This window comes from Cupressus sempervirens, chromosome 6, assembly GCF_028749045.1.
Source record: "Cupressus sempervirens isolate cs-2001-9-10 chromosome 6, ASM2874904v1, whole genome shotgun sequence".
Classification (NCBI taxonomy): domain Eukaryota; kingdom Viridiplantae; phylum Streptophyta; class Pinopsida; order Cupressales; family Cupressaceae; genus Cupressus; species Cupressus sempervirens.
In genome coordinates, this window is record NC_143123.1 from 644,794,722 (window position 1) to 644,810,087 (window position 15,366).

The window sequence follows — 15,366 nt, forward strand, 5'->3', positions numbered from 1 at the left end:
TTATATTGAGTGATAACACTTGAGGCAATAGATCATGCTCCCTTAAAAGATCTTCGGTGGCGTACAGAATATTTATTACCTTTAACCTATTTTATTTATTTTTCATGTCTGATGACAGGAAGGGAAACAAGTTACAACAGTTAGAGTCAATGTGGCTTAATTTGTAGCAGAGCCTCCTCTATATTTCTGAGTATAGTTGTAAAGAAACAATTTAATCTTTTTTTAAAATCTGGATTTAGATTGTCTGTATCTTTTTGAGCTAACATTTTGGGTCACATTCTGTGAACTATCATTTAAGTTCTGATGATGGTTCACAGAATGTGACCCCAAAAGTTGGCTCAAAAAGATGCACACAATCTAAATTTAGAAGCAAAAAAAAGATTACTATTATGGATAGTGGAAATTAAGAAATAATATAATATGAGTAAATTGAATAGATGAATGCATTTGTAAAACTGAATGATGATTTATGGAATGTGACCCAAAATGTTGGCTTAAAAGGATATACACAATCTAAATCCAGAAGATTTTTTTTAAATTTTTTTTTAAAAATTAGAAAGCAAATAGATGCATGCATTTGTAAAATATTACCAGGAAGACGATTTATTTAAATAGAATCATATAACTTGGACTAAACCTCCTCACTCCCATAGGTAGGGATGTTACATTAAAGCTTTTCATAACTTCTGGAAGAGCAATTTGACCATCACTCGCACACAAATGCTAGCAACACCATTGTCTTCTAGACATTGGCTACAATACTTAAACACTATATTTGGAGATCCAGCATGGTAATCTGCCGCTGAAAATTATTATTATCATTATGAGATAGTAAAACAGCTGTTGCTGAAAATTGGAAGGCAATTGAATTTAAGGGCACTTGGGACCTCCCTGTTGGGTTGTCCAGTTATTGTAACAAGGGCACACTTCTTTGTGTCCATAAGTTCCAGGAGGAACACAGAGACACTTAGCACAACATTTCTTGCAGAAAAACATGCAGGGCTTTCTGTGAGAGGTTGCAGAACACCTGTAAGAACACCTTGGGGCACAATCTGCATGCAATTGATAGGACGAAGCCTTATTATTATTTGTTTGTAATTAACTCAATATCTCCCATGTAAGAAGCTCATGATTTACCATTGTGTTCTAGGCTCTTGCTTCAAAGAAAGGGAACATTTTACCAATAGAGACAAATAAAAAATTGCTCAAACAAACCTGCAGGGCAAAGACTTCCTTCTCCATAATTCTGAGCGGAATCAGCAAAAAGTTTATAAATGGTCAGCATAACATAAACAACTAAGAAAGCAACTAGTCAGACACTCTTAGACATTAATAATTGCCAACTAGGTAGCTACAAATGCTGAATCTAAGTATGTTAAGTTGGGAACTATTGTATGTTTGTCCGGACAAGTTCAAATCCTGCTGGAGAAGCTCTCTTCGGACAAATGAAAGTTAATATTGTGAAAGGAGGGAGGCCCATTGATTGTAAGGCACAAGGAAGTTAGTCAATAGCAGAAAAGGCTTACCATCCTCAACCATGCCATGAAAAGTGACTTATCATTGCTATATTGCACATTTGCCTGCAAAGTTTAAACGTCATATTAGAAATCAAAATCCCAATATTACTTTAATAAATATTATTGCCACGAACACTGCTCCCATTTACAGTGCATATGTTTCTCTGACCAATGCACTATTATATGACAAGACTTGAAATATCAAGGAGAAAGGCATCAGAGGATTGTGCTTGTTAAATGGGAAAACATAAGTGAGTTCCCTCTGACAGCACATCTTTCAGCACATCTTTCTGTAATCTATATACTATTAAATTCTAGATAATGAAACAATAGCTTGTCCGAAAGAAGAAATAAAGCCATTATGACTAATTAATATAAAACACGAATGTGGCATTGCGGTTGATTGATTATGATCAAGAATCCTACTGTAGCATTGTTGAACTGGAAACAAAAAGAATAAGAAGCTTTTGTAGTATTGAGTGAGATCAGTTCTGAGTTGCAATGTACCTCAATATTGATAACAAGCAAGCCCATCAGAGTAAGAAGAACAAAACCAAATGATACTAGATGTGCCATTCTACTGGGAAGAGAAGACTTCTCAACAACTGAGTTGTGCTTGACGGGTGGGAGCTCAAGTGGAACAAAGGACCAATTTATATAGTAAGAATAAACTCAACTCATTTCTTTAAGGACGATCGAGTTAGTCTTTTTCAGTCGGTTGGAAACCGAAAAGAGGGCATTCTGGGTCTCAGTTCTCAATTAGGATGAGGTGATGCAAAAGTTACAGCTGTACCTTTTGTTCATCAATTTTTCAGTAAATGGTATTGGAACTGAGTTGATGCAAGCGGTCAATGGTTGAAAATGAGGCAGTGAGCCAACCAAATAGAGTGCTTACATTCTTATGCAAGAGAAATGCTTAACAAATAGAGGGAAAATCTTCTTTCACTAGGACTTTGGTTTACACCAACTGCATGTGATGCCATGTGCCTTCTATGAGAAAAGCTCAATGTTAGGATTTGGCATCACTTGTTCATCAATCTAATTATGGTGGAGTACCACAGATGTAGGATGAACACCAACTACTTTGCTTGTAAAAAATCTATGCGATGAGACCAACTTGTAAATTATTAAACGAGCAGATTAAATCAATCAATGAAGAAGACAAAATATAATGACAACTATTTATCGTGGTTTGGCAAAATTTTGCCTATGGCCACACTCAAAGCAGGGAACAATTATATTAACGAAATATCTGGTACCATACAATACATGACTGCACAAGTCATTTATAGAAAACTCATCAAATATGAAGAGACGATGGAGAGGGAACAATCATGACCATTGGGCTTCATATCCCAACATTCTCCCCCATGAAGTCCAACTGGCACAACCATGCATCATGGCACTCCCTGCTTCCTTTTCTGCATCTCAGAAAATAACAAGGCCTAGAGAAGACTGCAATGTTGCCAAACCTTGTTCCAGCACACTGCGGATGAGTCTTCTCCAAGTTACATCAGAATTATAAATATCTTCTTTGTAATGCAGCCTACAGCTCACATAATTTGCATCATTCTTATGCACCACTCCAATTCCATTCCTTGTTGAGCAGCGAGTGAAAAATATGAAGGCTGTTGGGACTCGTCCATCGACAGAATTAGCAAACATATTGATTAGGGAAATTGAATTCCCCAAATCATAAACATAGGTGTCCATTAATTGCCTCCTCCTGTGACTCCCTCTTGAGCCACCCAAGTCCATGGGTATTAAACCATTTTGTATATTTGCTTTACTGAAGCAAAGATCAATGCCAGTTACGTCTTCTCCTTCATTAGCTGTCCATTTTTCTTCTTGCTCAACAAACTTTTTGTATGCTCCTTTACATTCTTGCACAGAGAAAACTGCAGTTAATGCATACCATTCTGCTTCTACTGTTGCAATCTGCAACAATAAATCATTAGGGTCGTTATTCTCTAACATGCCAAAGGCATCTGGATCATGCGCAGCCTTGAGCTCCTGGCTCTCTCCAGCCTCCTTGAGCTCTATAATCCCCGTGCTCCTTAAATCTTCAGTTGCGAGGCACTCGGAATCCTCTTGTGGTTTATTTTTACAAAGCGGAAACTTCTCTGTGGGCAAGTCATATATTTGTGCAAGAAAGGGCTCCTCTGTCAAGTAAACCTCAGCTTCCTCGTCTTCATCCTTGCTTGCTGCAGCATCCTCCTCTTCACTCCAATCCAAATTTTCAAGAAATTGTTCAATAATAAAATCAGCATCATCTTCTTCCTCCATCTCCGCTCAAGCCAAACTAGCTCTGATACCAATTGTAAATTATTAAATGAGCAGATTAAATCAATCAACGAACAAGACAAAATATAATGACACAACTATTTATTGTGGTTCGGCAAAACTTTGCCTATGTCCACACTCAAAGCAGGGAACAATTATATTAATGAAATATCTGGTACCATACAATACATGACTGCACAAGTCATTTATAGAAAACTCATCGAATACGAAGAGACGATGGAGAGGGAACAATCATGACCATTGGGCTTCATATACCAACACAACTATGAGAGAACAAATCTGTAACTAAGGAACATGCTCTCAGATTAATAAATTAAACTACAATCTTTTAATATATTTTATTACTTGTAATTTGAAAAAGAAATTTTCAAAAACGAATATCGACAATTCCATCGCTAGCAAAAATTCAAATAACATATCTCTTTCCAACAAATTTGTTTCACATGAAAGAATCAGGTTTTCCAAACTTATCCATCTAGAAAGTTACCAAAACAGTTAAAATGAAGAGAGCTTTCTTTTTTCCAGAAATTTTGTTTTGAAGATAAGAACCTGTTTAACAGATATTTGTTTGTTAAGTTCATTGAAAGTTTACATCTATCAACCGGCCAAGCTGTGGAATCCATTTTATACCGAATTGACGGTGAAAGGGGACTGTAGATAACAATTTATAGATGTGGAAGCCCTGGTCGGATGAGAATTCAACAAATGGATTGCTGTTTGATCTTATCTCTATTTCGATTGATATTAGATACATTTACGAGGTTGCTGAAATATTCAAGAAAACCAGGCAATGTTACGGAGAGAATGCATGATTACCATAAATCCAAGGAATACTACCTAGCTCCGAAGCATTCTTCATCCTTTTCGTTTCTTTCTTCTTTTATTGAATTTAATATCCTTGGAATAAACGACAAGAAATCTTCGGGGAAAATCTAACACTCGTTAAAAAGACTTTTTAAGTGTCTCCTTCTCTACACGGGCTTATGTATTGACTGACATGATAAAGGCTAAATTCGTAGGTAGTATAGCAGTTTTCTCTCAATTCCGATTTAATGTGTTAAAAGGAGGTTTCAAATTGGACGTCTTTTTGATGAAAATCATCATAATTTTCAATGACTTTACTTAGTTCAAGGAAACCATATACATCGGCAAATAAGATATATCATATTTATTAAAGAAGAAAAAGCTTCGAAAATGAAAATAAACCTTTTCTATATATTTGATTATGAAGAATACATTTTGAAGGGCTCTTGAAACCTTGATACAAAAAAGAACTTAAGATAGGCAGAATTACAGTTCAATCATCTATCCAACATAACAAAAAACAACATAGGCCAATAAAGGACAAAAGGTTAGTTTGAGAAAAAGAAAACAACAGAAGGGCCAGGCTCCACACAACAAAAGACAACACTAAACAAGCACACAACAAATAGTTACCCAAGATTCTTGAGTAGCTCGGAAACTTCTTCCTCTAGCTTGTTCATTGTCTCAGTTGCAATCTTCAACTCTTTAACCTCAGATGCAACTGAAGACTCTTTCTTTTTATAGTTGGACTTGGTCCTTCTGCTGGGCTAGAAGGATTCTAACTAGGGGGAGTATTATCATTAGAGAGCTAGATAATAGTTCTATCCTCTGTGTAATTCTCTAGTTTGCCAACTAGAATTTTGACATACTCGTTCGAGGCCTTCAATATTTTGTAGCTTTGGTCTGCAATGCACATGAGAGTAGTTTCTAGACCTACAACCTTATTCTCAAGCACTGTGACTTTGTCTTCCAATTTGATAAAGTCATCCTTGCTTATAGTTGCAATCAACAACCTCATATTTCCTCCATCAAAATTATGTTTGTCCATCCCTTGCTCTATAATCTTAACATTCTCCTCTTGAACATTAGCCCTTCTCTGAAGGGACTTGATCTTCAAATTCACCTCTTTAAGTTCATGGAAGGAGCCTTTGATTGCCCTATCAAAATCTAGCATGCCATTGCTAGCCGTGAGAAGAATGTCCATGCTAGTCTCTCTGTGGGAATTACTTAAGATGAGCATTGAAGGATCAATCAATTGAATCAAATTACTCTCTCCTTTATCCTCAACCCTAGCTGCCATGTTCATCATAGGCCTCGAGACACGAAGCCGGATCTTATCTAGATTAACACTCTGTCACCCATAATTGTTCAAAGAGATGTCTGCACAACATGGGAGGCCTCAGTTTGAACATAAGTGTGAGGTGTAACTTTAGAAACTTGGGAGCCTCTGAGAGCCTCCACATCAGACAGAGAAGTAGGCATCTTCTCTTTCTTATCGTTTTGTCCACTATCTTCTCTGTCTGTGTACATGTACTCCTCGTTCTTATTGTATTCTTCATCAGAAATCTCAACATCCTTAGAAATTCTTGACTTCTTGTTCTCAATCTTACTAGTGTTTGGTGTCTTCACAGATGAGGGAGATTTATCTTTCCCCTTAGAACTTTTTATAACCGCATCCAATCTCCCCTTAGAACTTTTTATAACCACATCCTCAAACCCACTCCCTTTAGTGTGAGAAAGGCCGTTCTCATTCTATGATTTTGAGACCTTAGTTTCCTTCTTAGTCTCCACCTTATTAGCAATGGGAATCCCCATAAGGTTGGGTTGAATATGCTCATAGATAAACACCACTAAACCATCATAGAGGGGGGGATTGGTAACCTCAAGAGAGCGCATCCCATTGATACCAGCATAAAACCTTTTCTATGTTAACTTTAGGTTAATTCAATTTTACTTTTCAATGCAAGTATGATTAATTTAGTCTTCTTTTTATGCTTGTTAATTATTTTGATGTGATTGATGAGCCCCATTTCATCCACACATTACAACAGATTTAAAAAATGAAATTGGATTTGTTCACATGTAAACCACTTTCCCCATTGAATAAATTATCTTGCTTTCACCACACAATACAAATAGGTTGTCTAGTTCCTCAAATTCTGCACAAAACAATGCAAAACTACAGATCCTGGTCAAACACACAATGGGCTACTATGTAGGGGCTGACATCATGGAGAGTCGCTGGGCATCCAAAAGCCCAAGCTCAGATCATGTGTGGCAACACTCTCAAGGGACTCCCTTGGAACCATCACACAAATGCGAAACTTTTCATTATCTTAAGTTTTATTACCACTTAGTGTTTTATTTAGTTGTTACTTATATAAAGCTCCCTCTGCCAACTTTCGGTGCCATGAACACCGAGCTGTGAGATAGAAGCCCCCTCCATATGCTACCCTACCCTACCACGCTCATCCAATGATGACTGCCCGTAGGCATGCAAATTCTCAACCCAACCCCAATGATCATAACTTTTAGAAATACCACGAAAGGTCGAGACATGCAAGTCATTCGACAATCGTACATGCACGTACTCATGTGTGACAGACCATCACCATGAAGATCATGACACAAGGATCAGATGAGAACACAAATCAAAAAGTTCCTCAATCAAATAATAGAATCGAGAGGATGGATGCAACACACATCCCAATGCAACATAAAAGTGCAATAGTGCTTTGACTGATATCCAAACGGATCATCCAGGTCTATGAACCACATTGCGTCGAGAAAACAGGGCAACACACAAAATGAGGTAAAAACCCCAAAATTTGGAAAAATGTTGAAATTAAAACCCATTTGGCCTTTGGGCACAAAAGCTCCAAAAATCCAAAGAAAAAAGAATTTGGACACCGTATGCAAAAACAGCCAGAATAATGGCTCAAAATCCTAAACCCCCATCCCGAAAACAAGAAAAATGTTCATACCTGACCAACTGGGTAGAACCAGCAAACAAAAATGGAGGGGAACACTAGTTCTCAACCTCCTAACAAATTGCTATAAGAAACGAAAGCTGAAATGGAGTGAAAACAATAAAACGAGAAAGCCCTACCTAACAGCAAAAGGGGAAGAAATTGAAACTCGCACAATAAAATAAAATGCTTGCCAAATTTGCTAAAAATCACGGCAAAGTACGATCTACCCAAGCTAAATCCAACAAGACTAACCTCGCAAAGATCCCACGCTCACAGCTCTCAAAACAAACAAAAGTCCAATCCTTCAGAGGAGGATTTTGGAAAATGCTCTCCAAATTCTAAAATCCAAAATAGAAAAGCGAGGAACTAAATTTCTTTTTCAATACTTATTCACTTTTTGAGTGAATAGTCAATTAGGACAACTAGCCAACTATAGCAGCTAGACTCCGAATCGACCCAAATGAAAGTAGGTTATTCCTCGTAACGAAAATTCACCTAAGGTAAAGCTGCTAGAAATTAAATCTGAAAAGATTTAAAACCCAAAAACCCAAAATCACAGAAAATCACTTAACAACTTTCGCTACGAAGCAAACCTCTAAATGCACAGACACACTCATTGGTCTAGTCACATAATGCAGATGAGTTTGGATTTACTAATCATCGAAAGGTTTAATTTAAACAATGAAATAAGGATACGTCGACCATACAGGGATGACATTGGTAAAATATGAATAGCTTAATCACTAACACCATAGGCCACTACCAGGGATGTAAATCCTGCACACTAAAACACACGATCAAGTGCAATTGCATATAATATAATAGCCAAAGCAATTAATGCATTAAATAACTAATTAATCCATTTACACTGATCAAGTTTGCAGAAAGCGTAAAGGTACATGAATGAAGTAAATAACCATAGCATAAAATCCAACTCATAACATAATCAACAAATATGTCCAATAAACCATATAACTAGATATCATCATAGATCTACTATCATCTCAAAATAGCATCAACATGCAAATATGGTAAATTGAATAGCATAGCAGTAAAACATCTATGGTATTGAATCAAAGTATAATATTCGACCCTTAGGTCATTTCAAAGTACATATAATAAGAGTATCAAGTATCTCTCGAATCAAAATAGACAAGGTACAAACTACAAACATGAGAGGCACTACAGTAGTGGCTAGGTACCTATGCATTTTAGTGATATGAATTATTTACCATATACACACTCTTATTCTCGTTCTTACTTTGGTCACAAGCTTCCATGTTCGATTGATCAACTCTTCAGGCTTTGGTGTTTTATGCCATCACTATCTTCGAGTTTAGTTGTTTACCTTTGTGTGCCTCTTGATTTGATGCAAATTATTCTTCTCTACCTAGTCAAGTTCTATTTTAGTTGAAGTTCTTCAGATCAACAATTACTTTTGACAAATCTTTGTAGCTTATACATGCTTCAATGATGTTTTTTATGATAATCTTTTGTTCTTATCTTCTGGGACATTCCTTTTGGAGGCCTTTTCAGTGCTTCACTAGTTCTTTTAGCATTATTTTCATCTCTTTTTGGAGTAGGGTTTTTTTGATTTAGGAGCATCCTAGGCTTTCTTGCAATCCCACATGTTGGAGGAATTCTAGTTTGTGGATGTGGACTCAGTCGCTTTTGGGCATAGTTTATACTTGGGAGCTCGACATACTTTGGGAGCTCGGCATACACTATGTTGCTCGGCATGGTCTTTGGAACTCGACATGGTCTCTAAAGCTTGGTAATGCTTGGAATTTATTGGTGCTTGGCTTGGTTTTGTTGACACTCGGTTTGGTCTTGGTTTTTGTTGGTGTCAAGTTGTTTGTGAGCCGACTTTTGGCATTTAATTTATGTATGTGTATTCAATTTACTGTTGTAGTCGACTTGTGGCTCGACCTATATTTAATGTAATAGATTTAATTTAGTTTCTAATGAGTTGGGTCAACTTGTGGCTTAGTTGGGCATACAAAGAGGTCTCGTAGAGTCTTTTGGCATGATGATTCATCTAGCTTGGAGAAGGGGATGAAGTGTAGATGCGAATTTTGAAGAGCTAGGGTTGCGGCTTAGGAACCAGATGATTGCTTGGTGGACCTAAGGGTACAAGTGTGGAACTCTTCTTGGTTTTCTTATCCAATTGTGGATTTGGACTAGCTGGAATTGGTGTGTGGTAAGTGGATCTTGTGGGATCTTGCAGAACTGATCTTGCATTATTGTTGCCTTGTTGTTGCGTTTTTGTTGTGTGTTTATTTGCTGGGGGTTTGGACATCTCCTTTGGGGATTCTCCTGCCTTGTACTGCATCAGGTGATATCAGAGCAAAGGTTGTTTATGTGTGTGTGAGCATTGCTAAAGCTGAGGCAGTTTGCACTAGGACTTGTAGAGAAGGTTGATCTTGTGGAGCTGATTGATCTTTTGGATTGATGGATCTATTGCTTTGGGTTTATGAAAATTTTGGAAGATGCCTCTAAGAAGATTGGACCCTAAGGCAATCGATGATCTTAATGATGTCGTGGAAGAAAAGATCTCAGAAAAGATTAGAGCAGAATTTTGATCTGAGATTGCTTTGATGAAGAGTGACATGATTGCTGAAATTGTGAATGCTTTAGGTGGTGTACTTAGGCATGCGAGTATTGAGGGAAGTTATGAGGAAGTTGCTGAAGTCTTTGAAGTTGATAGATCTAGTGGTGAGGACAGAACTGATCATGTAGAGAGACCTATTAGAACTAGGGCTGGTCAGTTTGCTAGACCTAGATCTCTGTTGAGGTTGAAACATAAGATGGAGGTTTCTAATTTCTCAGGTACTTTGACTCTTGAAGCCCTGATTGATTGGATTGGTGAATTGGAAGACTACTTTGAGCTTGAGGATATTGAGGATCCACTTAGAGTGAGGTTGGCACAAACTAAGTTGAAAGAGCATGTTGGTCTTTGGTGGAAAGAATTGTAGAGAGCCAAAGAAGAGGAAGGTGAAATGAAGATCACTAGATGAAGGTTGATAGTGACCAAATTGAAGGCTAAGTTCATTCTTGCTGATTATGAACTTGAGTTGTTTAAGAGGTTGCAGAATCTGAAACAGAAAGATATGTCTGTGAAAGATTATACTGAGGATTTCTACAGGTTTACTATTCGGTCTAGTCATAGAGAATTGTCAAAGGAAGAGGTAGCTCGGTACATTAATGGTTTGAGATTCAATATTTAGGATGAGGTTGGTATGTTGAATATTTCTTGAGTTGATGATGCTTATTAGTATGCTCTGAAGGTAGAAGATAAGTTGAAAAGTCAAGGTAATGCTAGAGGGAAGGAGAAGCATGATAGCTCGACATAAGCTAAATCGAGTGTAGAAGGTGAACCAAAACCTATTGATAAGAAAAAGAGGACAGGTAGAGGTAAGTTCAAAGGTAATTGTTTCGGACGTGGTAAAGAAGGGCATATATCTTTTGAATGTCCACTTAGCAAGACAACTGCTATTGTGAATGAGGTTGTAGTTCAAGACAGTCAGCTGGAGAAAGGAGAGTTTGTTGGCTCAGCGAGTATTGGTTGGTCAGAGGACTAGTTTGTTCAAGACTTGTTGTAAATCTGGTGGTAAAGTCTGCAAAGTGATTGTGGATGGTGGTAGTAGGTATAACCTTGTTGTTGAGGAGATGGTTCAAAAACTTGGTTTGAAGATAGTGAGACACCCTTATCCTTATAGGATTGACTGCTTGCAAGGTGAATATGCTTTGGAAGTGAGGGAGCAATGCTTTGTTGATATCCAGATTGGGCCGTATAAGGATCAAGTGTTGTATGATATTGTGGACATGAATAGTTGTATGTGTTGCTTGGTAGACCTTGGCAATATGATTGTAGGGTTGTGCATGATTGTGTTAAGAATGTGTTTATTGTTGAGAAAAGTGGCAAGAAGTTTTCCCTGGTTCCTTTGCAGAATGAAGAGCTCGGTAGGAGGAACTTGAGTATTGGTAGCTGAGTTGAGTTGGTAGATTTTGAGAAGGTTGGAGATTAGTATGGAAGGCAAACTTTTAGCACACCAAAGAAATAGAAGAAGACCAAGGGAAAGATTGTACAAGTGAAGACTTGGAGGATATGTATGTGAAGAACCAATTTGGGATTTATGTGTTGAATCCTAGAAGATGTTCTTCTAGCTACTAGAATATCTTTTCAAACTTGAGGTGTTTGATGTAGGAGCATCCTAGGCTTTTTTGCAATTTTGCATGTTGGAAGAATTATGGTTTGTGGATGTGGACTTAGTTGCTTTTGGGCACAATTTATGCTTGAGAGCTTGGCATACACTGTGTTGCTCAACATGGTCTCTAGAACTCAACATGGTCTTTGGAGCTTGGCAATGCTTGGAATTTATTGGTGCTCAGCTTGGTTTTGTTGACATTCGGTTCGGTCTTGGTTTTTGTTGGTGCCAAGTTGTCTGTGAGCTGACTTTTGGCATTTAATTTATGAATGGGTATTTAATTTACTGTTGTAGCCAACTTGTGGCTCGACCTATATTTAATGTAAGAGATTTCGCTTAGTTTGTAATGAGTTGAGCCAACTTGTGGCTTAGTTGGGTATAAGAAGGGGTCTTGTAGAGTCTTTTGGCATGATGATTCATTTAGCTTGAAGAAGGGGATGGAGTGTAGATGCAAATTTTGAAGAGCTAGGGTTGCAGCTTAGGAACTAGAGGATTGCTTGGTGGACCTAAGGGTACATGTGTGGAACTCTTCTTGGTGTTTTTATCCAGTTCTAAATCTGGACTAGCTAAAATTGTTGTGTGGTAATTGGATCTTGCGAGATCTTGCAGAACCGATCTTGCATTAATGTTGCCTTGTTGTGTTTCTGTTGTGTGGTTATTTGTTGGGGGTTTGGACATCTCCTTTGGGGATTGTCTTGCCTTGCATTGCGTCATTTTCCTATTTAGTTTTCTCTATTTCTCCTCTTTTAAGAGATTTGGTTGTGCTTGAGTACCTCATCAGGCCTTGTTGTTGGGACCCAATTTTACTTTCAGTACTAGTTTCTAGGTTTTTAGCTACTCCTTAAGTTTGTCTTAAGGGGGGTGTTAGAGTAATAAAGTATTTTCGTTTTAATTGAATCAAATTGATTTAATTATTAAGTCACTTATTATCTTTAGTTTACTTAAGCTTAACTTTGGACATATAATAATTAATTCTTTTATTAATTATTATCATGCAACCTAGGTTTTACCTGTTAGGGTTTTGATCTCCTTTTATAAATATTGATCTCTTTGTAATTTATTCATTCATTGTTTTGATAATAATAATCTCTCTTTTTGCTCATCAAGAATGTCTCAATTATGGACCTACAAATTCCAACCTCCATAGCTTTTGCTCCTCTCTTTTTGTGACAATATTTGCATGAGGTGATTCTAGGGAGTTGTGGGGTTGATCTTTCATCAACTTCAACAGTAACCATATTTCAAATCAATTTTAGTAAAGAATTTTGCTCGTCTAAGATGGTCTAAGAGATCATCTATCTGAGGAATTGGATATCTATTTTTCACGGTAATCTTATTTGATGATCTATAATCAATGCAGAGACTCCTTGTACCATCGTTTTTAGTTGCAAGAACAATTGGGCTAGCATAGGGAGATGCACTTGGGCATATATGTCCTTTTTGAATCAATTCTTGTATCTACCTTTTTATCTCATCGTTTTCTAAAATTGACCTTCTATATATACACTAACTCATTAGGCAATGGGGTTCCTTGTATCAAATCAATAGAGTGTCTAACTTGGCAGTGTGAGGGTACCGCTATTGGTAACTCGAACACGTTCTCAAATATTTTGTTAGAATATGATCCATTGATCTTTGTTGTTTTGTTGTGGGAATTACATTTCAAAACATGGGAGGAGAGAAAAATGCCAACTACTCCTTTTATTATACCTAGTTAATGCTCAAGGAATTTTAATATGGCACAAATAGCCTTCTCATTTATGGATTCTTCTAATATATTAAAAATTCTAGCAAAGAAGATTTTCTATGACTCTTCTTGGTGCTAGGGAAACAAAAATGTACTACTAAATTGAAGCTCATAAAATTGAGTATCTAAATCCTTTGAAAAAATTCTAGTTTGGTTAAGACTCTTAAATCTTCTATTACAATTTTGGTGTCATATGTGTTTTGAGGCTATTGGCAATTCCTTGGGTATATTTTCAGAAGATTATAAAGGCTCTCAAGAATATTTCCACATGACCATTTCCTATGGACCTCTCCAAAAAGCCCTAAGTTGATATTTATCTACATATGTCAAATAGGATTTGGGTGTAGCAAATAGATTATGAAGGCATCCCTTTTGCACACATGAAATATTTTTAGACTAATCATTTTGCAGGAAATTGCAAAGGGAAGGTCTCTCTATAATAGGAGACTTGGTGGAAGGATTTCTCCCCTAAAATGTACAATGTGGAAAGGATAATACTAAGGTTATCAAGGCTCCTTCCAAGATAAGGGTATAAAATATCTCAGAAATTGGATTACATTTTTTTGTAGGTTAGATACTTGAAAGGGTTTTCAAGTTTTGGGGAATAATAAGCACAAAAAATGGTAGTGGTGGTATAGTCTTCATAGATGGTGATTAGTCTTCTTAGGATTAGGATTGGGAGCATGCAAGTGAAGAAAATGTGCAGTGATAAAAGGAAGTTGCTAAGATGGAGGTTGGATCATAACTTGTGAAAGGGAAGAAGACCCAATGAAGTTAGTGTTTAGAGTAACATTCAATATGATCCTTCATCTCATGTTAAAGAAGGAATTGTTAAATTATCTTGATGCAATGTCACCCATTGATCTTGTATTGGGATGTTGCTGTTGCATGAGGAGATGGTCCCCCTTGTAACGAATCCCATTTCAAGGTTGGTTTAAAACCCGATTACTAAAAAAAATAGTAACTTTTTACTAACAAGGAAAGAAGACCATGGATTTCAATTTTATTTTGCACTACCAAAGCCACAATAAGGAAATATAGTGAATTTTGTACTATATAAGGGAAACTTCCTCATAACACTATATGCATAATATTATGTAGCATTTTTTAGCACAGTAAATTATTATACAAATTTCTTTTTTATTGCACGATGGTGCCTTCAACTATACATAATGAATCACCGTATAAAGTACCATCATTGAAAAATGCCTTTAATAGTACTTTCCATAAGCATGGTGCTATGACAATGAGTTTTGATTAACTCATAATGAAAATAAATTATGTGAACCAATTATAAGAACACAATTTTTTTCTTTTCAAAATTGTTTTCTTATCCTAAAGTCTTCATGCAAGTTATTTAAGTATTTCAATAATAAAAATTGTCTTTCTTATGATTGGCTAATACAATTGACATCTTATAGACCAACATTTTAGGAATGGAATGTTCTAAGAATTTATTTTAAGAAATTTTACTAAATTTTAGTAATTAAATTTTATTAATCTCCTATATATATCATAAAAAATGTACTAGATAAAGTAAATTCTCTAATTACAAAATCCTTTTTATATTTTAAGATTATCTTGGTACAATTTTGTCTAAAATGATTTACTCATAAAAATACTTCCATTACAACTAAGTCCATATTAAAATTATATTATTTATTTATATTATTATACAATTTAATTTGGTAGTTTTAATTATATATTAAATTTATCTATAATAAACTTAAAATGTTTTATTTATTATTTCATAAAATGCATTATTTTTTTGTTTGGTAGAAGGGCTAAGCCAAAACCTTTAATTAATTAATTAC

General features: G+C 36.2%; 2 protein-coding genes across 2 annotated transcripts; both read right to left on the reverse strand.

Moving 5' to 3' along the window:
- Positions 1-870: 870 nt before the first annotated feature.
- Positions 871-2,598, reverse strand: LOC149553870 (protein RSI-1-like). The gene is made up of 4 exons (XM_089789956.1): positions 2,025-2,598; positions 1,527-1,580; positions 1,216-1,246; positions 871-1,052 (listed from the first exon to the last, which is right to left on the reverse strand). The coding sequence occupies exons 1-4, from the start codon at positions 2,091-2,093 to the stop codon at positions 871-873; spliced, it is 336 nt and encodes a 111-aa protein (XP_089646082.1). The 5' UTR covers positions 2,094-2,598.
- Positions 2,599-2,698: 100 nt separating this feature from the next.
- LOC149553871 (uncharacterized) lies at positions 2,699-4,715 on the reverse strand. The gene is made up of 2 exons (XM_089789955.1): positions 4,659-4,715; positions 2,699-3,825 (listed from the first exon to the last, which is right to left on the reverse strand). Exon 2 carries the CDS (start codon positions 3,801-3,803, stop codon positions 2,946-2,948), a length of 858 nt encoding a protein of 285 aa, XP_089646081.1. The 5' UTR covers positions 3,804-3,825; positions 4,659-4,715; the 3' UTR covers positions 2,699-2,945.
- Positions 4,716-15,366: the final 10,651 nt, after the last annotated feature.